Raw genomic sequence first — 19650 nt, 5'->3', positions numbered from 1 at the left:
CTATGGCATGCATCCTGGCATGGAGCAGGAACTCAATAAATATTTGTTGAATGATGTGTGCTTTAGTGATGTCCAAGTACCAGTTTTCAGACTCATGCTAGGTAGGCTATATGGGGAAGGCGCAGAAAAACAGATCCCAGGCCTTGCAGCTGGGGATCCTGATCCAATAGGCTTCTGATGGGAAAGTTGAATCTGGATTTTTAGCACAGCCTGCAGGTAATTTTGGACAGGCAGGGACTGGCCTTCTGTGTCAGTTAGGGATGATTTTAGTTGCAAGTAACAGAGACTGACCAACAATGGTTTAAACAAAGAGGGATTTATTTTATTTACAAGAATTCTGGAGAAGGATGGCGGCTGGCATTGGCTTGGTGAAATAACGATAGGGTCAATGACTCTGTGATTCTCTTGGCCTTTTTCTCATGGTAGCAAAGTGGCTGCTGTGGCTCCAGGCATCACACCCTCAATCAAGGTAGGAAGAAGAGGCCCAGGGAGGTGTTAGCCATGCCTGTGTCTTTTATTGGAAAAGCAGAAGCTTTCCCAGAAGCCCATGTAGACTTCCTCTTCAATTTCATTGGCCACACCTGATCACATATAGCCATCCTAAGCTGCAAAGGAGACTGTAACAGTGAGGATCTGGATTTATAACCTCCGCAGTTGGAGTGGCTGGAGGTACAGAGTTGGGACGACCCCTGAGGAGTGAACCAAGGTCGTCTGCACAGCTGCCCTGGAAGGCGTGGTGCTTGAGGTCCCTTCTACTTCTGGGGCTTCATGGAATGACTTGTTGGCTCCATGGAGCACCTCTGGGGACCACTGGCTGAAGCCCCAGGCATTCCCTTGGAAAGCCCTCGTCCATCTGAGACCCTCTGTCTTGCTTCTCTTCACATGTCTGAACAACACATGGACCCGACAGCTGCTTCTTTGGGGAAGTGGTGATCTTTATTTTAGGGATTGTGCATCTTCAGCGTAACCCTCACCTGGCACACATTAAACAGTGTAACCACATTCTCAGCACACCAGTCACATTCAGGAGCCTCTTGGAGCTTGACTTACACACACGCACACAGGCGGAATACCTGCATTTACAGCCCTGTGCTGGCAGCACACATAGGAAAAGCACGACTTCAGTCACCCTCAAACCACCCAGTTATGAGTAAGACCAGAACAATCCGTTTCCTCCGACAGTCCCACGTTTGCTTCCAGGAATCAAAGAGCATGTCAGTGGCAGCTATTTGTGGCAGTTTTGGGGAAGTGAAAGGAGATGCTATTCCAGCACTGCTCTGTCACCTTAGATGATGGGTTTAGGAAGCCAGAGGTAGGGATTTCAGGGGAAAAGAAACAGGCCTGGTTTATTCTCTAGTTCTTTAAAAATGGGATAGGAGCAAAAGGTTAAAATATGTGGGTCTCACACAGGAAAGTCCTTATGAAGAAGAAAAATGGGTGAATTCACTGGAGTTGGCCCAGCTAGGGGTTGGGTCTCAGGTGACAGAGGCTGGGGATTCAGACTCAAAGGGGCCAGTCCATAAAGGTGGCAGTGGGGTCTTCAAACCACTGTTTCTATTCCAGAAGCCTACTGAAAATCATTGTATATTTGCTTTCCATAAAACTGTAGGAAAAAGTAAAAAATAAAATTTTGTTTTTGGCTAGAATTGCATCGTAACAGTGTGGTCACACTGGTAAGAAATGCAGATTGGCAATCACATACATCTCTGATTAAAACAACACCCACATAACCAACACAATTTGCTAGGCCAAAGTCTTCATGGGGAGTCCCTGGGAGTGGGAGTCTGGGGTGGGGTGGATAATGAAGAAGACCTGGGGTTGCAGAGGTGGGGTGGGAATCCCTGGGGCATCAGTCCACGGGAGGTGGGGGCCAGCGATGGCTTCAGCGGTGATATTTCTAATATACATCAGCTCTGGGCACTCTCGCCCTGCTGCTCACAGCATGGTCCTCACACCAGCAGCCTCCGTCTCACCTGGGAGCTTGTTAGAAATGCAGGATCTCCCAGATCTACTGAATTAGAAGCTGTATTAACAAGATCCCCAGTGATTTTTATGCACAATCAAGTTTGTGAGGCACTGCTGCAGACTTCTGAGTGCAGGAATGCGGCAGCCCTGGCTAGGTGTGGTTAGAAGGCCTGGACGGGGGAGGCTGTGCGGAGGGGATGATGAAAGCATGGGTGAGGGGAGAAGACCCTAAACAGCTGTCTTTGTTAGTCCCCTCCTACCTGGCTGGGATGCCAGCAACAAGGCCACCTGCAGTCTGCCCTGCCCTTCCTCCCCTCAGTGGCTTTGGAGGCAGGTGTCCTTGAAGCTAAGCTCTGCTGGCTGCAGGTAAAACCACAGGTGGGGGAGTTCTCTGAGACCTAGGAGCTGGGGTGTGCGGAGAAGCGGGGCCCTGGGGAGCCTCAGGGATTCCTGGTGGGAAGGCCTGGGCAGAACAGAAGGCTCGTCAAGCCAGAGGGCCGCCTCTGCCTCCTCAATTCTGCCAGAGAAACCTCCTGTGCTGGACTCTGAACCCCCTGCGGGGAGGGGCGCAGGTTTTCCCTCTTGGAGCAGGAGGGCTGGGTGCTTGGAAGGAAAAGCCTAGGAGCTTAGGGGCCCCAGCCTCCCAGTGAGAGCCAGGCCCTCTGGGGTGACACATTTCTACAGAAGCAGGTGGGAACATCACAGACGTCCCAGGGCCTGGGGCCCAGGGCTGCCAGGTGCAGAAGGGCTGGAGGAGGCTGTCCAGGCCAGGGTGGGCGGTGGCCTGAGCCCGGCAGCTGGCCCTACAGCGCTCTCTCTTCGCTGGTCAGTGTGGCAATTCTCCGCAGGTTTTCCCTGACTTTAATAAACTCAGGGGCGTGATCCTCTTCCTTCTCTGGTGGTTTTTCCAGCTGAAGGAGGGAGAAGCAGAGGGTGAAGTGGGTGGAGCTAGGGGGATTCCTACTCTGAAAACCTATGGAGTTTGGACCAAGGCCCACTCAGTGGGGAGACAGAACCAACCTGGGGATGAGTTTTGCTACCAGCCTGGTAGCTGGGGCACAGAGCATGAGACTGAGTTCTCCTTGTGAAGCCTGGTTCAAATCACTCACCCCCTCTGGGCCACAGGTTCCCCCTCTCTAAAATGGGAATGCCACCTGGCTCGCAAGACAGTTATAAGAATGAAATCAGAATCAGCGTGCAGTACACTGGGCCAGTGAAGAAGCTGAGGTTCAGGGAAGCCACTCGCCCTAAGGACCTAGCAAAGTGAATGGCAGAGGGAGGACTCAGGCCAGGAGTGAACTCTTAGTCCAGTGCTCTGTCTGCTGATCCTCTTCCCTCTTACTGGCTGTGGCCACAGCAGAGCTCCTCCCTGGAGGACAGCCCTGGAGGATGTGTGGTCCTGGCTGGGTGCCCATCACCCACCTGGTTCAGCCTCTGCTGCCGTCTCAGCAGCTCCTGCTCAAAGGGGCACTGCAGCCGCTTGGCTTCCAGCTCCTCCTTCTTCTTCTTGATGAGCTGGTTCCGCCGGCGGTGCTCTAGGACACGCTGCAGCTCTGGCTTGCTGTCCACACCAAGGCCCCTGGGGTGGGAAGGGGGGAGCTGTCAGGAGACCGTCACCTTCCCGCTTCCCCCAGCCTCAGGGCTGCTTCCTGCGGTGACACCAACCCCCACTATTATCTTGTGCAATCCTCCCTGTAGCCTTGGAGGTGGACCCATTACTGTCCCATTTTACAGGGACAGAAACTGAGGCTCCTAGGGCTGAAGATACCAGTCCAAGTCATAGCTACAGATAGGCCACATGAGGATTTGAACCCAGGCCTGTCTGACTGCAGAGACCAAGTTTTGTTATTTCTGGTTATTAGGATACTTTCCTAAAGGTAGAATTGCTGGATCAGGCTCTTTAAAAAGATTTGAGGTACATATATCTATCCGTGCCAGAGAAAGTTTATCCAGTGTATCCTCCTATGAACAGTGTACAAGAGCATCTATTTCTCTCTACCATCACCAGCCAATCTTTTTATATTTGAGAATCTAGTAGGCAATAAATAATATCTGCTTTTCATTTGTTTCTTTATTAGTCACATGGAACAACATTTGATATGTTTACCAGCCATTTGCATTTCTTCTTTTGTGAATTAACTGTATTATCAATATTATTTTTACACACAAGGACTTGCTCTGTTTCCCAGGCTGGAGTGCAGTGGTGCAATCATAGCTCACTGCAGCCTTGAACTCCCGGGATCAAGTGATCCTCCTGCCTCGGCCTCCCAAAGTTTTGGGATTACAGATGTGAGCCACCATGTCTGGCTGTACTGTATTACTTTTTATTCATTTTTTCCTTGTCGATTTTAAGAGATCTGGGCCAGGCACGGTGGCTCATGCCTGTAATCCCAGCACTTTGGGAGGCCGAGGAGGGCAGATCATGAGGTCAGGAGACCGAGACCATCTTGGCTAACACACACACAGTGAAACCCTGTCTCTACTAAAAATACAAAAAAATTAGCCAGGTGTGGTGGCAGGCACCTGTAGTCCCAGCTACTTGGGAGGCTGAGGCAGGAGAATGGCGTGAACCCAGGAGGTGGAGCTTGCAGTGAGCTGAGATCGCGCCACTGCACTCCAGCCTGGGCGACAGAGCGAGACTCCATCTCAAAAAAAAAAAAAAGAAAAGAAAAAAACAAGAGATCTGAATATATATTTTTTTGTATATGTGAGTTTTAAAAATAAAATTTATTTATATTACAAATACTTTCTCTGATTTGTCTTTAAGCTTTTGTTTTTGATTGTGGTGATATTTTTTGATATTAAAGGGATGAGTCTAAAAACCATTCAGAGAAAATGCTCATATTATAATACTAACTGAAAACAAAAACAAAAGCGACTCAGTGTACAAAATGATAACTCTTAGGATATTGGTCACACAACTGAAAACAAGAATAGAAATCACAACCGGCTCTAATACCAGAATCGGCCAGCAGAGGGCGCTCTGAAAGCACCGCTGCGTTCATGCTGTTACTGGTTAGCAGGAGTATTTCCCTGTCCTCCTAGGGGAGGCTCAGCCTTCCTCTTCTCCAATTCACATCCCATCAATTGCCCCATCCCACCCTTGCCACCTCCCAGATGCCCCTCTGGCTCGTCTCTGTCATTGCACACCGCGGCCTTCCACGGAAAAGCCAGCCACCATCCTGGGCCTCTGTAACATTCCTGCCCACTTTGGTATCGTGAGCTCCCCCATCCCACCTCACCAGACGGGCCCAGCACACCCTGTGCCTCTGCTGTAGACCTTTCCTTAGTCCATCCTTCTGCCCTGGCCTGCACCACACAATCGATGCCCCAGGCACAGTGAGTGACTCCTGTTTCCTGTTCATTTACATATGAGGTTCCCTCTGCCATCCAGCACCCACCTCCGGCCTGGCTAACTCCAGTCCCCCTTCAGGTCATAGCTGAGGCAGCACCGCTCCTGTGAAGTCATTTTAGACCCCTCTCGGGTTCCTCCTCTGGGGTCTCGGGCCTATTTACGCCCTCATCAACGCACCCATCCTACTGCCTGGCTATGCACCCGTCCCTGTCTGTGAGGACAGGAAATGGGTCCCATTCATTCTCGTATCCCCAGGTCTGGGCTCAGTGCCCAGCACATAGTAGGTACTCAGTAAATGTATCTGGAGTGTGGGCATGAAATGGGTGGCTGGGCAAGAGAACAGGGCTTTTTGGGTCCCTCTGGTTCCCAGGGACCCACTGGGGACGGGGTCTTTACAGGTTTTGCTGGTGATCATGTGGGGCACTCTCAGCCTTCCTCAGTCTCCGGGAGCTCCAGGATGAGAGCCAGCTCTGCTTTCCTCCACGGTCACCTTCCCCAACCCCCACAGGCCCAGGTGCTTGCGGGGCCCAGGCAGCAGGGCTTCATCCCTACCTTCTGTGGTTCATGAGCAGCTCCCGGTGGAGCTCCTGGTGACTCCGAGAGGCCTTCACGGGGTTCAGCAGCTTCTTGGGCTTGATGAGCTCCGGATTCCACTCTCTGTATTCTGGCCGGGCCATCAGGCCCCCGATGTCCGCCCGCTCCCTCTGGATCTCCGAGTACATGGCGGCTGTAGAGATGGGCAGAGGAGTAGCTCAGAGGTGAGCCTATAATCTCACCCTGCCCCATGGGGCACAGTTGAAGGGCAAGGTTTTCACGTCAGATGGACCTTGGCAACCTGCTACTGCGCACACCTGGGCAAGCTACCTGACTTTCTGAGCCGTAGTTTCTTCACTTATAAAATGGAAATCATAGTGGAACGCATGCACAGGGCTGTCAGAATTGGAGATGATGTTTGCGATGTGTCTGGAGCATAGAAGTAAAATGACAATTGGTCACAAAATATGGGCTGACACATGCATACTTTTTGGCCTGACTTTGCAAACAACAGTTTTCTCCCACTATAAAAGGAATTATGTTTGAGTTTCTGTTTTTCAATGAGCTCGTAACAGAAAAGGAAAATATATTTAAAAAGAGTAATACATACTTGTTAAAAACAATTTGGATAAATGCAGTGATAAAAAGAAAGTATTACCCTTATTTTCTAACTCTATCCACAGTTCCAAATTCTGTTGCGGAACCCTTCAGCTTTTCATTTTCTTCACATCAAAGAGGAGAGTATGAAATTCAGAGACTGCTGTGTCCCTAATAGCAAAGGGATGGTTGTCAAATGTTTGGCTACTCAATGGCCCCACTTCTACCACAGAGGTTTGAAATCTGTCAGTTTACTTAAAATTCAGACACAAGGGCTCCTCCCTCTTCTACAAACTGGCTCCTTATCCTTGAAATGCCCGAAAGCAAGTACAGCAAAGAGAGAGAGAGAGAGAGAGAGAGAAAGAGACTGACTTAAAAAAAAAAAGGCCTCAAAGGTATAGACACTGCCTGGCCATTAGCTGCTTATAGGAATTTCAGTGAAAATTTAGACTTTAGCTCTGCTCTCTTCATGAGTCTAGCTTTGCAGAGGTTGAGCTCCTATTATATGCCAGGCCCTGACAGTTGGCAGTGTCTGGTCCGGTATGCAGTAGGCGATCAATACACATTTGTTGGTAATTGCCAATGCAACTTTTGAAGTTTTCTTTGGTCTTGGGGAACCAGTGCCTGGCGGCATATGATTTTCATGTGGCAATTGCGGGAGTGTTTCCCCCTTCAAACACCAGGCTTCAGCCCCCGCTTGAGGGCCACCATGTTGCCTGTGGACAGACTCTCATTTCCTCCCCCACACTGGGAAGGGGATGAGAACCATTCTCTGCCCAAATGCAGTTTCATGGATGAACAGGGATGTGTGAAAACCTGAAAGTGGCAAACAGCTTGTTGGGGTCAGAAAATACAGAGAGGGGGGTTTGACGGGGTGCACATTGCAAGGTGACATGTCAGGAATCTAGGCATCAAACAGGAGACTGTATTTTGCAACAGTGGCATTTCTGTGATGACCCATCACAGGCTGCTGTTAGGAGGAGCAAGTAAGACAACATATGTAAAGGTGCTGTGTAACCTGGAAAAAGTGTTAATTATTATAAGGTATTTTGGATGTAGCCAGGTGAAGTGTCAGAGGATAGACATGTTAATTTTTTTCTCGAATTCATATTCTCAGAACCATTTCTAAAATGAGAATTCTTATTAACTTCCCTTTTTTTCTTATCTTTTTCATAAGGCTGTTTGCTTTCAGGTTATATCCTTCCTAATTTTTGGTCCTTAAAAAGTGATCATAATAGTATTTAGAGTTACTTTAAAATGGGCACTCGACAAAACACCTAGTTGGCTGTATCAGCTCCCCTTCCTGTTTTTAGTGTGGATATTTTCTTCTCTGTGGGATCAAGCTTTCTGGGTGCTTATGCATTAGAACACCTGGATTCAATTGGAGCTTTGAGATCTTCTCTCTTTTGTTGCCTATTCCTATCGTCAAGTGTTGCCCATCCTTTGACTGAGTAATTCTCAGCTACGCTCTTTCCTTCCCGTGACCTCAGCTCTCCTCCTATTCAGCTCGTGCCACACTTTAATAACTACTTCGGCTCCCCAGCTATTCACCTGTTCTTAGTCCCTCTGTGCCCCCCAAATCTTCTAGAGCTGCTTGCTTTTTATCAGCCACACCATCCTTAAAAGAACTCACTGTATGTTGCCAAAGTGATAAGGTAGGAAATAGAATAAGTTGGATAACTTTAGGAAAGGAGATGGCAGCCTTAGTATTTATATAGATAAAGCCATGCACCCAGAATTCCCACATGGATGAACAGAAATGCATTTGGAACTGAGAGAGTTCAAGAATGTGGCCAGATGCAAAATAAGCACACAAAATCAAGAGCTCCTGAGTAATGGGAATGACCACTGAGAAAGTGCATAATAATAAAAATAGTCATGCATTCCACACATGTTCAAGTTCCTGTGATTTTCCTGGCACTGTGGTAGACACTGGACACACAGAGGAGAACTAAACAAGTGAGGTCCCGGCGCCCACAGAACCCACACTCTGCTAGGGAGGCCAACAGTCAGCACACACACAAGCCAATGAAACGAAAGACCACAAACGGCTCCAGGCTCCCATAGAGACTAAGGAGGGACCCGCTGCCAGCCAGGTATGGCGAGGGCCTCTCTGAGGAGGCAACGTTAAGATCTGACAGTTGAGAATGAGGAAGGAGGCCATTTGGGGCCTAAGGAACAGCATGTGTGACTCATGTACCTTGAACAAGCTGGGTCTGTTCAGGGAACAAAAAGGCATAGTGTGCTGGGAGTGGTGTGAGCTGAGTGACTGGGAGAGTGCCTGGAGTGAGGGTGGATGGGTGGGTTCAAGTCAGGGAAAGGCGCGCCTGATTCAGTTTTAAAAAGGTCATTCTCGCTGCTGTGTGGGGAAACTGTCAGAGGGCTTGGGATGTTTTATGACTTTGGTTTCCTTCACTTCCAATGGGTGGTCTCTGTCTCTCTCTTCCGTTAAATTCCAGGGGAAAAATCTGTGATTGACCTGGCTGAGACCTTCGCCCCATACATAAGTTGCCGGCCACCCAGTGGGTTGGCTGCCCTAGGGCCAGACAGTTGGACTCAGTTGCACAGGGTTGCCCTTGGAAGAGGGGCCCTGTTTGGTTGGACCTTCTGTTGTTGCTGTCTTGAAATTCCAAATGCATTTTGAACAAGTGGCCCTCCTTGTTTATTTTGCACAGGGCCCTATCAATTATGAAGCCAGTCTTGCACCCCAGGTCCAATCTGTGGTCAGCCCTGGCTCAATGATTTGCTCCAGGCCTTTAAAAAAAATTAATTAAATCAGCAGTGAGCTGTGGATGACGGTGTTTCCCTGAGGCCAGGCTGGTGTGGTGGGTGAGGCAGGAACCCTGAGGGATGTGGCTGGTGCCTTAGCTCAGAGCTGCAGGGGAAAAACCACTGCCTTTGCCACTCAGGGTGCTGAACCCCAGCAAACAACCCCTGTGAGATCCACGTATACACCTATGAGGGGTGGGGTGAGGAGGGCTGCTGGGGACCCCCAGGACTTAGAAAGCTGAGCCAGCCTTTCTGCCTTTTATTTAACAGAGGTCTCTGGGCAGAAGAACCTCATGCAGGTCCTGTTATGAAAGAGACCACTCAACAAAGCACAGGTGCCAGGCCAAGAAAATCTAGGCTGTCTTGGGCGGTCAGCTGGGCCTCCTGAGGCAGAGGAGTGGGGTTGTTCCCAAGGCTGCTGGGCGTGCCGAGAGATCCAAGACTCTGGGGTCCATCCGGGGAGTGGCCGTGGAGGGGCTAAGAGGGGAAGTGGGCGTTAGACGTGTCCTCTCTGGAAAGAAAAAGGTGAACACCCAGGAGAAGAGCTAGCAGGGAGAGGGAAGAGCAGGCCAATCATGAAGAAGAAAGGTAAGTGGCTTGTTTGTATTCTTCATGGCTGTTAAAGAAATGCAGGAGGAAGCAGTAGCATAAGGAGGCCGAAGCCATTCAGACTTGGATTCGAATGTCAGCTCTGTCCATGTCTCCCTAACCTCTGGAGCTGGAGCCTGGAAACTACAGCCTTTGGACCAAATCCCACAGCCCTGGGACACACCATGCCCGCTTATTGTCTATGGCTGTTTCCCACTGAACAGCAGAGTTGAGATGGGACAGCTGCTTTTGATCTGGTGTTTCCTCCTCTGCAAAATGAGCATCACATTAGAATCCTTCTCCATGAAGTTGTGGTATCATAAACGAGGTGATACTTGCAAGGTGCTTGGCAAATGCCTCTTACAGAGTTGAGCGCTTGGTGCTGGCTACCAGGGCTGCCACATACAACAGGCTGCTTGGGTACCTCACAACAAGTCCTCAACTCCTATAGATTAAACTGTGAATGGTGCCCCTGGAATGGCAGTGTGACCACCCTGTTAGCTGCTATTAACAATCACTATTAATAAATCCCATTCCTAGTCCTAGATGGAGCCTTCTCATCCTCAGAAACCGCACTGGTTAAATCAGTGGATCTTAACCTTGGCTGCATATTGGCGTCACCACAGGAAGTTTCAAAAATTCCAACGCCTGAGTCCCACCACAGGGATTCTGATTTAATTGGCTTGGGGGGCGGCTTGGCTTTGGGGATTTTTAAAAGCTCCCTAGGTGGTTCCTAAAGTCAGCCAACTTTGCAAACAGTGGAGTTAAAAAACCCAAAACACAAACTTATTTGCTTCAGCCCTGAAGGATCTCAGGTGACTGTAGTTGGCCTGGTTATTGTTAGCAAGTCTGATTAAGGTCACAGTTCTTAGCAGCTGTGTGATCTTGGGATGGTCTCTAACCTCTGGGATGCTCCTCTGTAGCATTGTGATGCTGTGAAGATTGGATGAGCTAAAGAGCTGGGCATGGGGTGGAGGCCACCAGTAGGCGACAGCTATTGAGTGTCTTGCATGACTATAGGATGGCAAATAATTCTCAATATGCAGACTATGGGACTGATGTTGTTTTTCCTGGGGTGGGGATAATAAGAGGTCTGAGGAAAGATTGGGAACCCCTTGCTTTGTTCCTCCCTGGTTCTGTTGGTGACCCACGAGTTCCCAGAGCTCCTTGCCACGGCTTCACAGGACGTTGGCCCCACACCAGGCAAGGCTCAGCAAAGATCACTGCTGCTCCCAGGGAGAGCGCACCAGGCCACTGGGGCATGCATGGCTAATGCAGGGTGGCAGATCTGAAACCAAACGCTGGTGCCCCCAGCCACAGGAGACAGTAAGGAGAGACAGAAGGAGAGCTGCACTGATAGAGTCTCGGGGCCCAGTTCATCTTGACAATAGCCATGGGACCCCAGGCTGTCTAAGGCTTCAATGTCCCTTCCACTTGCCTCTCCACTGTTCTGGTGGTCATGTTTCTGTCTTTGATGGCATCAGTTGTAACAAATGACACATAAGCCAGTAAAGCAATGGTTAAAGCAGATGTTTTAGTGGAGACAGACTGGGTTTGATTCATGGTGGCAACCGTTCCCAGCTATGTTACTTTGGGCAAGTAGCTTAACCTCTCTGAGCCTCTATACAGCAAGGATAACAGCCTATTCATGGAGCAGTTTGGAGGGTGAAGTGATACAATGGCACGATGTGCTTAGCCCAGCGCCTGGCAGAGTGATGCTCACCGAAGACAGACTATGGTACTTCTGTCCTGAAGAAACCCTGTGGTCACCACTCGAATTTGTTCTGGATCTCTAAATCACCCTCGGAGGCAGCCAGTGGTACCCTGCTTTATAGATGAGAAAACCAAGGCTCAGAGAGGCCAAGCTACTTGTCTCAAGATACACAGAGAGTAAGCAGCAAAGCCAGGACCTTGGACACCAAATTCAGTGCTCTTTCTACCTCTCCACTGTCTTCAAGGTGCAAAATGTCTTTTAGTTGACAAAGCAAGGTTATGTCCCTTTTCTCTCTAGATAGTCAAGAAACCCCAGTGAAGAGGCTGTGTGAGCCCATTTTATAGATAAGAACATGGAGGCCTGCTAACTTGGGGACTATGTGAAATGCAAACTCTCACTGGGGAGCCCCAGCCTGGCCCCAGCAGCTTTGGGCTTAAGCTAGAGTCCACAGGCCTGTCTGGCCTCAGGCTGGTCTCTGTTTAGGAGAGGACCAGCTGGTGGCCTTCCCTCCTCTGCCCCCACTTCCTCATTACTGTTCAAGCTGCTGGGTTCAGAACACATTCAGAAGCCTCTTGGTTCAGCATTTAATGGGATGGCAGGGCAGAGGAGAAGAGAGGCTTTCAAAATAACGACTGGCAAAGGAAAAAGAGGCATTCAGTAAAAGTGACAAGCATGGTCACTGGATTTCCTGACCCTTCTGGCTTTTTTCCTCTCCATGGGGAAAGTGCCTATTTGTATTTCACTGGCCAGCAGCCAAAGAACAGTTTATCTGGGAGCCACCTCCAGATCTCCCAGCAGCCTCTGGTCGATGCTCGGAAGCCCCCAGCAGAGCTGCTTGTCCATTTGGATGCAATGACTCAAGGCTGACTTCCTGAACATTTTGCCTTGGGTCCGTTGCAACTTCCTACCTCGGGAGGAGAATTTTGGGTGGACATTTAGGATTTAGAACCAATTAAATAGCAGAGTCCAGGGCTAGACATGGAGGGTCCTTAGCAAGGTTAGTGGACAGCATTGTGCGGTTGATCTGGAACAAGCATCGGCAGACCTGGAATCCCTGCTGGCTCATGAGTGGCATGATGTCAGCCACTTTCCCTGGCAGATGCCTCTGCAGGGAAAATTCCAGCAGGTACTCACCACCAACAGAACTAAGAGGGCCACTCAGGATCTAAGCCACCCAGAGATGCAGGCGTGGGGGCTGCCTTGAAGCTCAAAGCTACTTGGGTTTGGTAGCAGTTTCGAAAAGTGACACACCCAATCCTACAGCTCTTGATTTCTGGCCCAATCTCAGACTTGCCTTGTATTGCAAAGTCCTAAAGCCAAATTCACCAGAAAGGCAGGCCCTTCACACGTTAACCTGCACGCACTACGTGCCATGCACTGTGCTAAGCACCTAGCAGCCGTATCTCATGAAATATGAAATTCTTACGACAGACTGAAGAGGTGGGTACTGTCATTATCCTCTTTTTACAGTCAAGGAAAATGAAGTTCAGGGAAGTCATCTGATTTCCGCAAATCACACAGCCGGTGAAAGAAAGAGCTTTAATCTGAGCCAAGCTCTGAGGCTGAAATCTGTGTTCTGTCTGTTGTGCCGAGAATTAAACCCCCATACTTTGTGATAATTTGACTTAGGTGAGGCTATATCATGCATTAATTCAGATTCACCTGAGGATGCAGCAGAAAAAGATCAACAGGAATGCAGGGCTATGCCTGGGGGCTCGCTTCTTTGTCTCCTACCATTTTCCGAAACCCAGGGTGCCTGGAGGCATCTCCCATATCATTTTACGGATGCTGGGACAGAGCCCAGGTACCTAAACTCAAAGCACTCAGGTCCACTGACAGCCCACTTCAGTGCACGGGGTCTGCCCTCCTTCCCTTCCACCTCCTCCCGAACAGCACCGCACTCGACAGCAGGTGAAACAGAACAGAGATGGTCTTACTTCTCAGGACGAGTCCTTGGGAAGGGAAGTCAGGAGCGTGTTGCTGGGTTCCTCACTCCACCGGGAAGTCCCAGACTAGCAAGGAGGGCTGCCTCTAGAGGGCGGTTCTTAAACCCCTGGGAACGGGAGGCTGCTGAAATGTGCCAACAAGTGAGACAGCCTTTGCATTCCTGTTTATTCTGGTATCAATAAAAAGGAACTGTTACTATAGTAACAGATATTTCACTTGGTGCACGGCCACTTCCACGATGCGGAACATCATGTCCAAGCCACACGCTTGAGAGGCACAAATAAATACCAATTTTGTCAGATTGATGAGGAATAAGAAACACGCCAAGCTTTGTTCTGAGCAAGGCGGCTCACGTAAAGGAATTTCCCTTGTTTCTTACGGGAGGGTCAGGCAAGAGTGGATTCCAGCACTTCCCCATGGGAGGGGAAGCCAAGCTTCCTGAGGCAGTGATGTGGATTCTTCAGGAGAAAATGGCTCTGGGGGGAAAAGGGTGGGGTGTAAAGGGAGGGGAAACTGCTCAGCATTGGGTCAGTTCTTAATTATCCACGAATGGGTCAGAAACTCCGTACACAGCGTTTTCCTGATACCCTGAATGTCATCGGAACTTCACAGAGGAGCCAACACAACAGAAGAGCGTGGGAGAGGGGATGCACCATGTCTGGGTCTCAGCAGGCTCATGTGTTGGCCCTGGCTCCAGCACCAGCCCCTTCAGCAGCCACTCAGAGTCTCTGTGTCTTGGTTTCTGTGTTTGTCAAATGTGGAGCATACCAGGGTGGTTGGGAGATGACATGGATGAGATGACATTAGTGAAGCACATAGTCAAAGCTCAGCATATAGGACTTTTCTCCAAGACAGACCTGGACTCTATGTGATCTGAGGCCAGAGCCCAGCATGGTGCATTTTGCCTGGCAGAATATGTGTTCCATAAGTAGTGGCTCAATGAATGAACGTGTGAATGTAAAATATAAAAGTAGGCCGGGCACGGTGGCTCACGCCTGTAATCCCAGCACTTTGGGAGGCCGAGGCAGGCAGATCATTTGAGGTCAGAAGTTTGAGACCAGCCTGGCCAACATGTAAAACCCTGTCTCTACTAAAAATACAAAAATTAGCCAGGGGTGGTGGCGCACACCTGTAATCCCAGCTACCTGGGAGGCTGAGGCAGGAGAATCGCTTGAACTTGGGAGGCAGAGTTTGCAGTGAGCCAAGATTGGGCCACTGCACTCCAACCTGGGTGACAGCGCAAGACTGTCTCAAAAAAACCCCAAAAAACAAACAAACAAACAAAAAAACCCAAGAAAAGTAAAAAATGTACGTAGATCCTTAAGGCCAGCCTGGATGCTTATAGATAATGGAGGCATTCTCCTAATTTCAGAATCAGCTTTCATTTGAAAAGCTGGAAGTGTTTTCTACCGTTTAGTGTCATCCTAGTCCCCCAGTGAGGAAGCTGGGGTCTACCAGTTAGACCAGGCCTCCACCCCAACTTTACTTTCTCATGGAATCTTGGTTGGCTAGAAGGTGATGAGGCCTAGGACATGCATCACAGGTGAATGGAGGCATTAACAAGGCAACCTTGTGTCTTCTTTGGCCTATAGTATTTGTTCATTTAACAAACATTTATTTAGTTCCTACTGTGTTCCTGGCACTGTTTTAAGTGCTGGGGGTACCATGTGAATGACACAGGTAATATCCCTGCCGTCAGGGAACCTACCTTCAAGGGGGACACACAGTAAAGAAGGAGACATTCGGGATGACGTCAGGCAGTGAGGAATGCCGTGATGAATGCAAGGCTGGGTGAGGTGAAAGGGGGTGGTGTTTTAGGGTAGCAGAATCACAAGGAGTCAGTTGTGTGAAGTCTGTACACATGGGAGAGTCTTCATGGGGTGGGAAGAGCCAGTGGAAAGGCCCAGGCTGGGTGGATCCTGGTGTGATGTAAAGGCAGGCTGGGTGCCATCTTGGGAGTGAGGGAGGTGGGAGACAGGGGTAGAGTGAGAGGGACAGGGCAGGCATGTCCAGGGAGCCTTGGCCACGCTGACCATTCTCGAGCCACTTAAACTTACAGGGTCCCAAATTCTTGGATATAAAACAATTTTCTGGAAACAATGTGTGGTCCTTTTTGTTTCTTCTTCCCCAATTCTGCATTTCTTGAGGCACTTTGAATGGTAGCCCCCTCAGCCTCCCACCCTGCTCTGCCTTAACTTCCCCAAACTCTCCTGGTAGAAGAGGACAGCTAGATTCTTGTCAAACCACTCTTTGCTGACCCTGGTTCCTTCCACACATCGTCCTGCTCTGCAAAGAAGTATTTTGAATATTTCCTAGGGTCTTTGGTGGCTCAGATGAACCAATCCCAGTGCCTCCCAACGGTTGGAGAGTAAGAAGGATCCTGGAGCGGGGGAACTTCTGACAGCTCCTGCTCATCCCCGGAGAAGACAGAAGCCCATCACCTGGTACACTCCAGAGGAACACGCACCTGACAGCCAAGGAGAACTAGGCAGTAGTCCTCGGATGTTGGGCGTCATTTTCCCTGAGCAGTTGGGAGTCACTGTGCTTCTCCCACAAAAACTCTTCTCACAGTCCAACTTGTATACAAACCCATCAGACTGCTAGCCCCAGGGCAGGTACCTACCTATCTTCCCATCCCGGTACTTGAGGGGCCCAGTTATTGAGGGGCTCCATAACTATTGTTAACCTGAAGACACCGAAAACCTTGACAGCGCTGAGCTTGTTACAGCACCATCTTGCTGTGTGTCCATGTGCAGGTGCAACTGTACGTGAGATCAGCGGCCAACAACCACCCTTTCCCAGGCCACACTCCATCAGTAAGAGACTATGCTACACCCCAAGACGAGATGCAGCCAATAAACATGTCTGTGTATTGACCTGAAAAAGATGTCTTCTACATATTCAACGAAAAATCATATGTAGTAGGATCCCTTTTTTTTTTCAAGATAAAAAAGTTGGTATATACATAAAGAACCGGTGTGGAGGTGAATACACTAATCTGTTAGCAGAGGTCAACTGTAGATCAGTGTATCTCAAATATTATTACTAGATGTCATTTGAAATGAGTGCTAAAAATGCTCTTGCCTAGATCCTCAGAACCTCTGAGGGAGGAACCTAGGAATCTGGATTTTTTTTTGTGTGTGTGACAGAGTGTTACTCTGTTACCCAGGCTGAGTGCAGTGGTGCCATAACGGCTCACTGCAGCCTTGACCTCCTGGGATCAAGCAAGCCTCCCACCTCAGTCTCCCAAGTAGTTGAGGCTACAGACACATGCCACCACACCCGGCTAATTTTTTATTTTTTTTAGAAATGAGATCTCACTATGTTGCCCAGGCTGGTCTTGAACTCTTGGCCTCAAGTGTTCCTCCCGTTTCAGCCTCCCAAAGTGCTAAGATCACAGGCATTAAGCCACCACGGAATCTGGATTTTTAACATACCCCCCTGGGGGTTCAATTATATTAAAGAGTTTGAGGACCATTGTTCTACAGCGTAAAATTACAGGCCCTTCTCCTTTGTCACTATATTTCTGTAATGTTTGCGGCATTAAAAAAAAAAAGGCCCAAGAATATATTACATTTGTTATCAGAAAAAGACTCTAAGAATTAAAAATGTGAGAAAGAGCAACCTTTCCCAAACAACTGTAGTTAGTTAGGAATCACATCTGGCTCAGTTATGTCCATCTGAATATGGGAAAACAGAGGCCCTCTGAACAAACAAGCCTTTGAGGCGTTTACTCCAGGTAATTGCATAATTCAAGCCCCAGCCGCTGTCTCCTGCCTCCTTCTGTGTGGCTTTCCCTGGAGGTCTTCCTATTCTTCCAAAAGGAAGGACTCTGGGAAGCCAGGGGCCTAGGGATCTGCATACTTGCTCAGCCCCCTGGTGAGCTGGGGCATCCAAGGGGAAACCCAGGGGCTGGGCACACCCCTCCCTGTCTTCCCTCCTGTCCCTTTTTAACTCTGATTTCTTGGGAACCAGAGGAACCCAAAGGAAGGGGGACAGGGAAGACCAGGGGAGGCAGTCCTGACGGGGAGGTGGAGAATTTTCCTGCATCTATAGTGGGCTGGGCTGCAGTGTGCAGAAAATAACCTCCCCAAACAGCTTTTCTTCCATTTTTGCCCCCTTTCTCCAAGCCCATGGGCACCTAGAACAACTTATCTGGGCCCACAAACATCAAACAAGAAGTTTCCATGGCAACTCAAAACTTCCTTCTCAGCCCTGTATTCAGTCTAAATCTCCAAGGCCCCTTTTCAAGGCCTCAATGGGGTTTCTGAGCAGCCACCCACAAAACAGCCCTAGGATTAAACCGTGCCCCCCGCCTCTCAAACATGCTCTGCTGAAAGGACTAGGGGTTGGGGGGAGAAGAAGCTGTACTGGCAGAAAGAAGCTGTCATGGGATCCGTGGAGAGATTATAAAAGGAGTGAGAGTCGCCTTTACAACAAGTTTGAACCGGGAAGAATTTACCCAGTCGAGGGATTTCAAGCGTGAAAATGGGAAAGTGTGAGGGGGTGGGGAAGAACTTAGAGTCTTGTTTCTGAAAGCTGGCTCTCCACCCAGCTGCAATTAGACATGGTTAATTTGGTCTCTTAGCTGCAGAAGGACCCTGGGGTACCCCCATCCCCAGTACATTTTAATTCCCTTGTAATCAGACAAGAAGCACAGTGAGTGAATCTATGGATGGTGAGAGGATGTGAGAGGGAGCATGTGTGTGTGTGTGTGTGTGTGTGTGTCTGTTTCTCTGTGTGTGTGTGTGCGCATGCGTGCAGGAGAACCTGGGCAGACCACAGCTGTCAAACTAAGCAAACTTCATGATTCCCGGCAGCATAGTTGCTAGATGTACGAAATACAAATGCCACACATCAAAGTTAAATTTGAATTTCTAATGAGCACCAAATAACTTTTTAGTATATTCCATGACATAGCTGGAACATGCTTACACTAAAATATGATTTGTTGTTTCTCTGAAATTCAGATGGAACTGAGTGCCCTGTATTTTATCTGGCAACCCTAACTGGCAGAGGCAGGGGTGGAGGCTGCGTCTGCCTCTCTGGCTACAGAGGAGAAGTGTAGTTGCTGATGCCCGCAGGCACCTGGGGAGGTGCCTTTTTGTCCATAGTGCAGAGAGATGCTTTCCTTCCTTCCAGAAACATGACCTGAGCTCCAGGTAGGATGCAGGTAATGCCCCTCAGGTGGACTTGAACTACTGGACTGTATTGCCTCCCAGGCATGGCCAGACAGGAGTTATTCCACAGAGGTGACCCTTCTAGCCCTGTGATTAAGAGCATGGACTCTGGTGCCAATCCTGACCCCAATCCTGGCTCCACTGCTGGACAACTAGGTGACCTTCAACTCTCTGTTTCCTCCTTCCTAAAATGGGGCAGACGTGTTTTTGAGGAACAAAGGAGATATGTTCTGGAGAGCCCTTCACATTGTGGCTGCCACAGAGTCAGGGCTCTGTAAGTGGCAACTATTGTTTTGATAACTCACTTAAGAGCATTCAAGTTTGTTTGTTTGTTTTTTTTTTTTTTGAGACAGAGTCTTGCTCTGTTGCCAGGCTGGAGGGCAGTGGCGCGGTTTTGGCTCACTGAGACGTCTGCCTCCCGGGTTCAAGCGATTCTCCCACCTCAGCCTCCCAAGTAGCTGGCATTATAGGCACCTGTCATTACGCCTAGCTAATTTTTGTATTTTTGGTAGAGACAGGGTTTCACTATGTGGCCAGGCTGGTGTCAAACACCTGACCTCAAGTGATCTGCCTGGCTTGGCCTCCCAAAGTGTTGGGATTACAGGCGTGAGCCACTGTGCCCGGCCAAGCATTCAAGATTTTCATCCAACTGAAAAAAGTGGAATTAAAGACTAGAGTCAGAACAATCTCAACAGTGTAAAACACACACACACTATGCATAGCAAGGTTTGGAAGGAGACATTTCCAAATGTTACCTGTGGCCACCTGTGGTTAGTGGGATTACATGTTAGGCCTCCTCCTCTTTAGTCTCAATTTCTCGAAATATCTATGGTGAGCATATCTTACTCTAATATTAAGAAATTATTTTAGCCAGGTGCAGTGGCTCATGCCTGTAATCCCAGCACTTTGGGAGGCCGAGGCGGGTGGATCACCTCAGGTCAGGCGTTCGAGACCAGCCTGACCAACATGGTGAAACCCTGTCTCTACTTAAAATACAAAAT

At 49.2% G+C, this 19650-nt stretch overlaps 1 protein-coding gene across 2 annotated transcripts in view; it reads right to left on the bottom strand.

Moving 5' to 3' along the window:
* Positions 1–299: 299 nt before the first annotated feature.
* The window catches only part of FAM107A (family with sequence similarity 107 member A), a 63514-nt gene continuing 44163 nt past the window's right edge, over positions 300–19650 (bottom strand). The window contains exons 1-4 of one of the 2 annotated variants that reach the window (XM_030811526.1): positions 13460–13916; positions 5873–6047; positions 3388–3544; positions 301–2876 (exon numbers count right to left, since the gene is read on the bottom strand). In XM_030811526.1, coding sequence (XP_030667386.1) covers positions 2769–2876; positions 3388–3544; positions 5873–6042 — 435 coding nt within the window. In that variant the 5' untranslated portion in view covers positions 6043–6047; positions 13460–13916 and the 3' untranslated portion in view covers positions 301–2768. Of the gene's footprint in view, positions 2877–3387; positions 3545–5872; positions 6048–13459; positions 13917–19650 lie in introns of those variants that run through there. The other variant, XM_030811525.1, reaches the window with a different exon arrangement.

Source organism: Nomascus leucogenys, chromosome 4 (assembly GCF_006542625.1).
Source record: "Nomascus leucogenys isolate Asia chromosome 4, Asia_NLE_v1, whole genome shotgun sequence".
Classification (NCBI taxonomy): domain Eukaryota; kingdom Metazoa; phylum Chordata; class Mammalia; order Primates; family Hylobatidae; genus Nomascus; species Nomascus leucogenys.
Note: the sequence above shows the minus strand (reverse complement) of the source record. Positions and strands in the feature narration are given on the sequence as shown.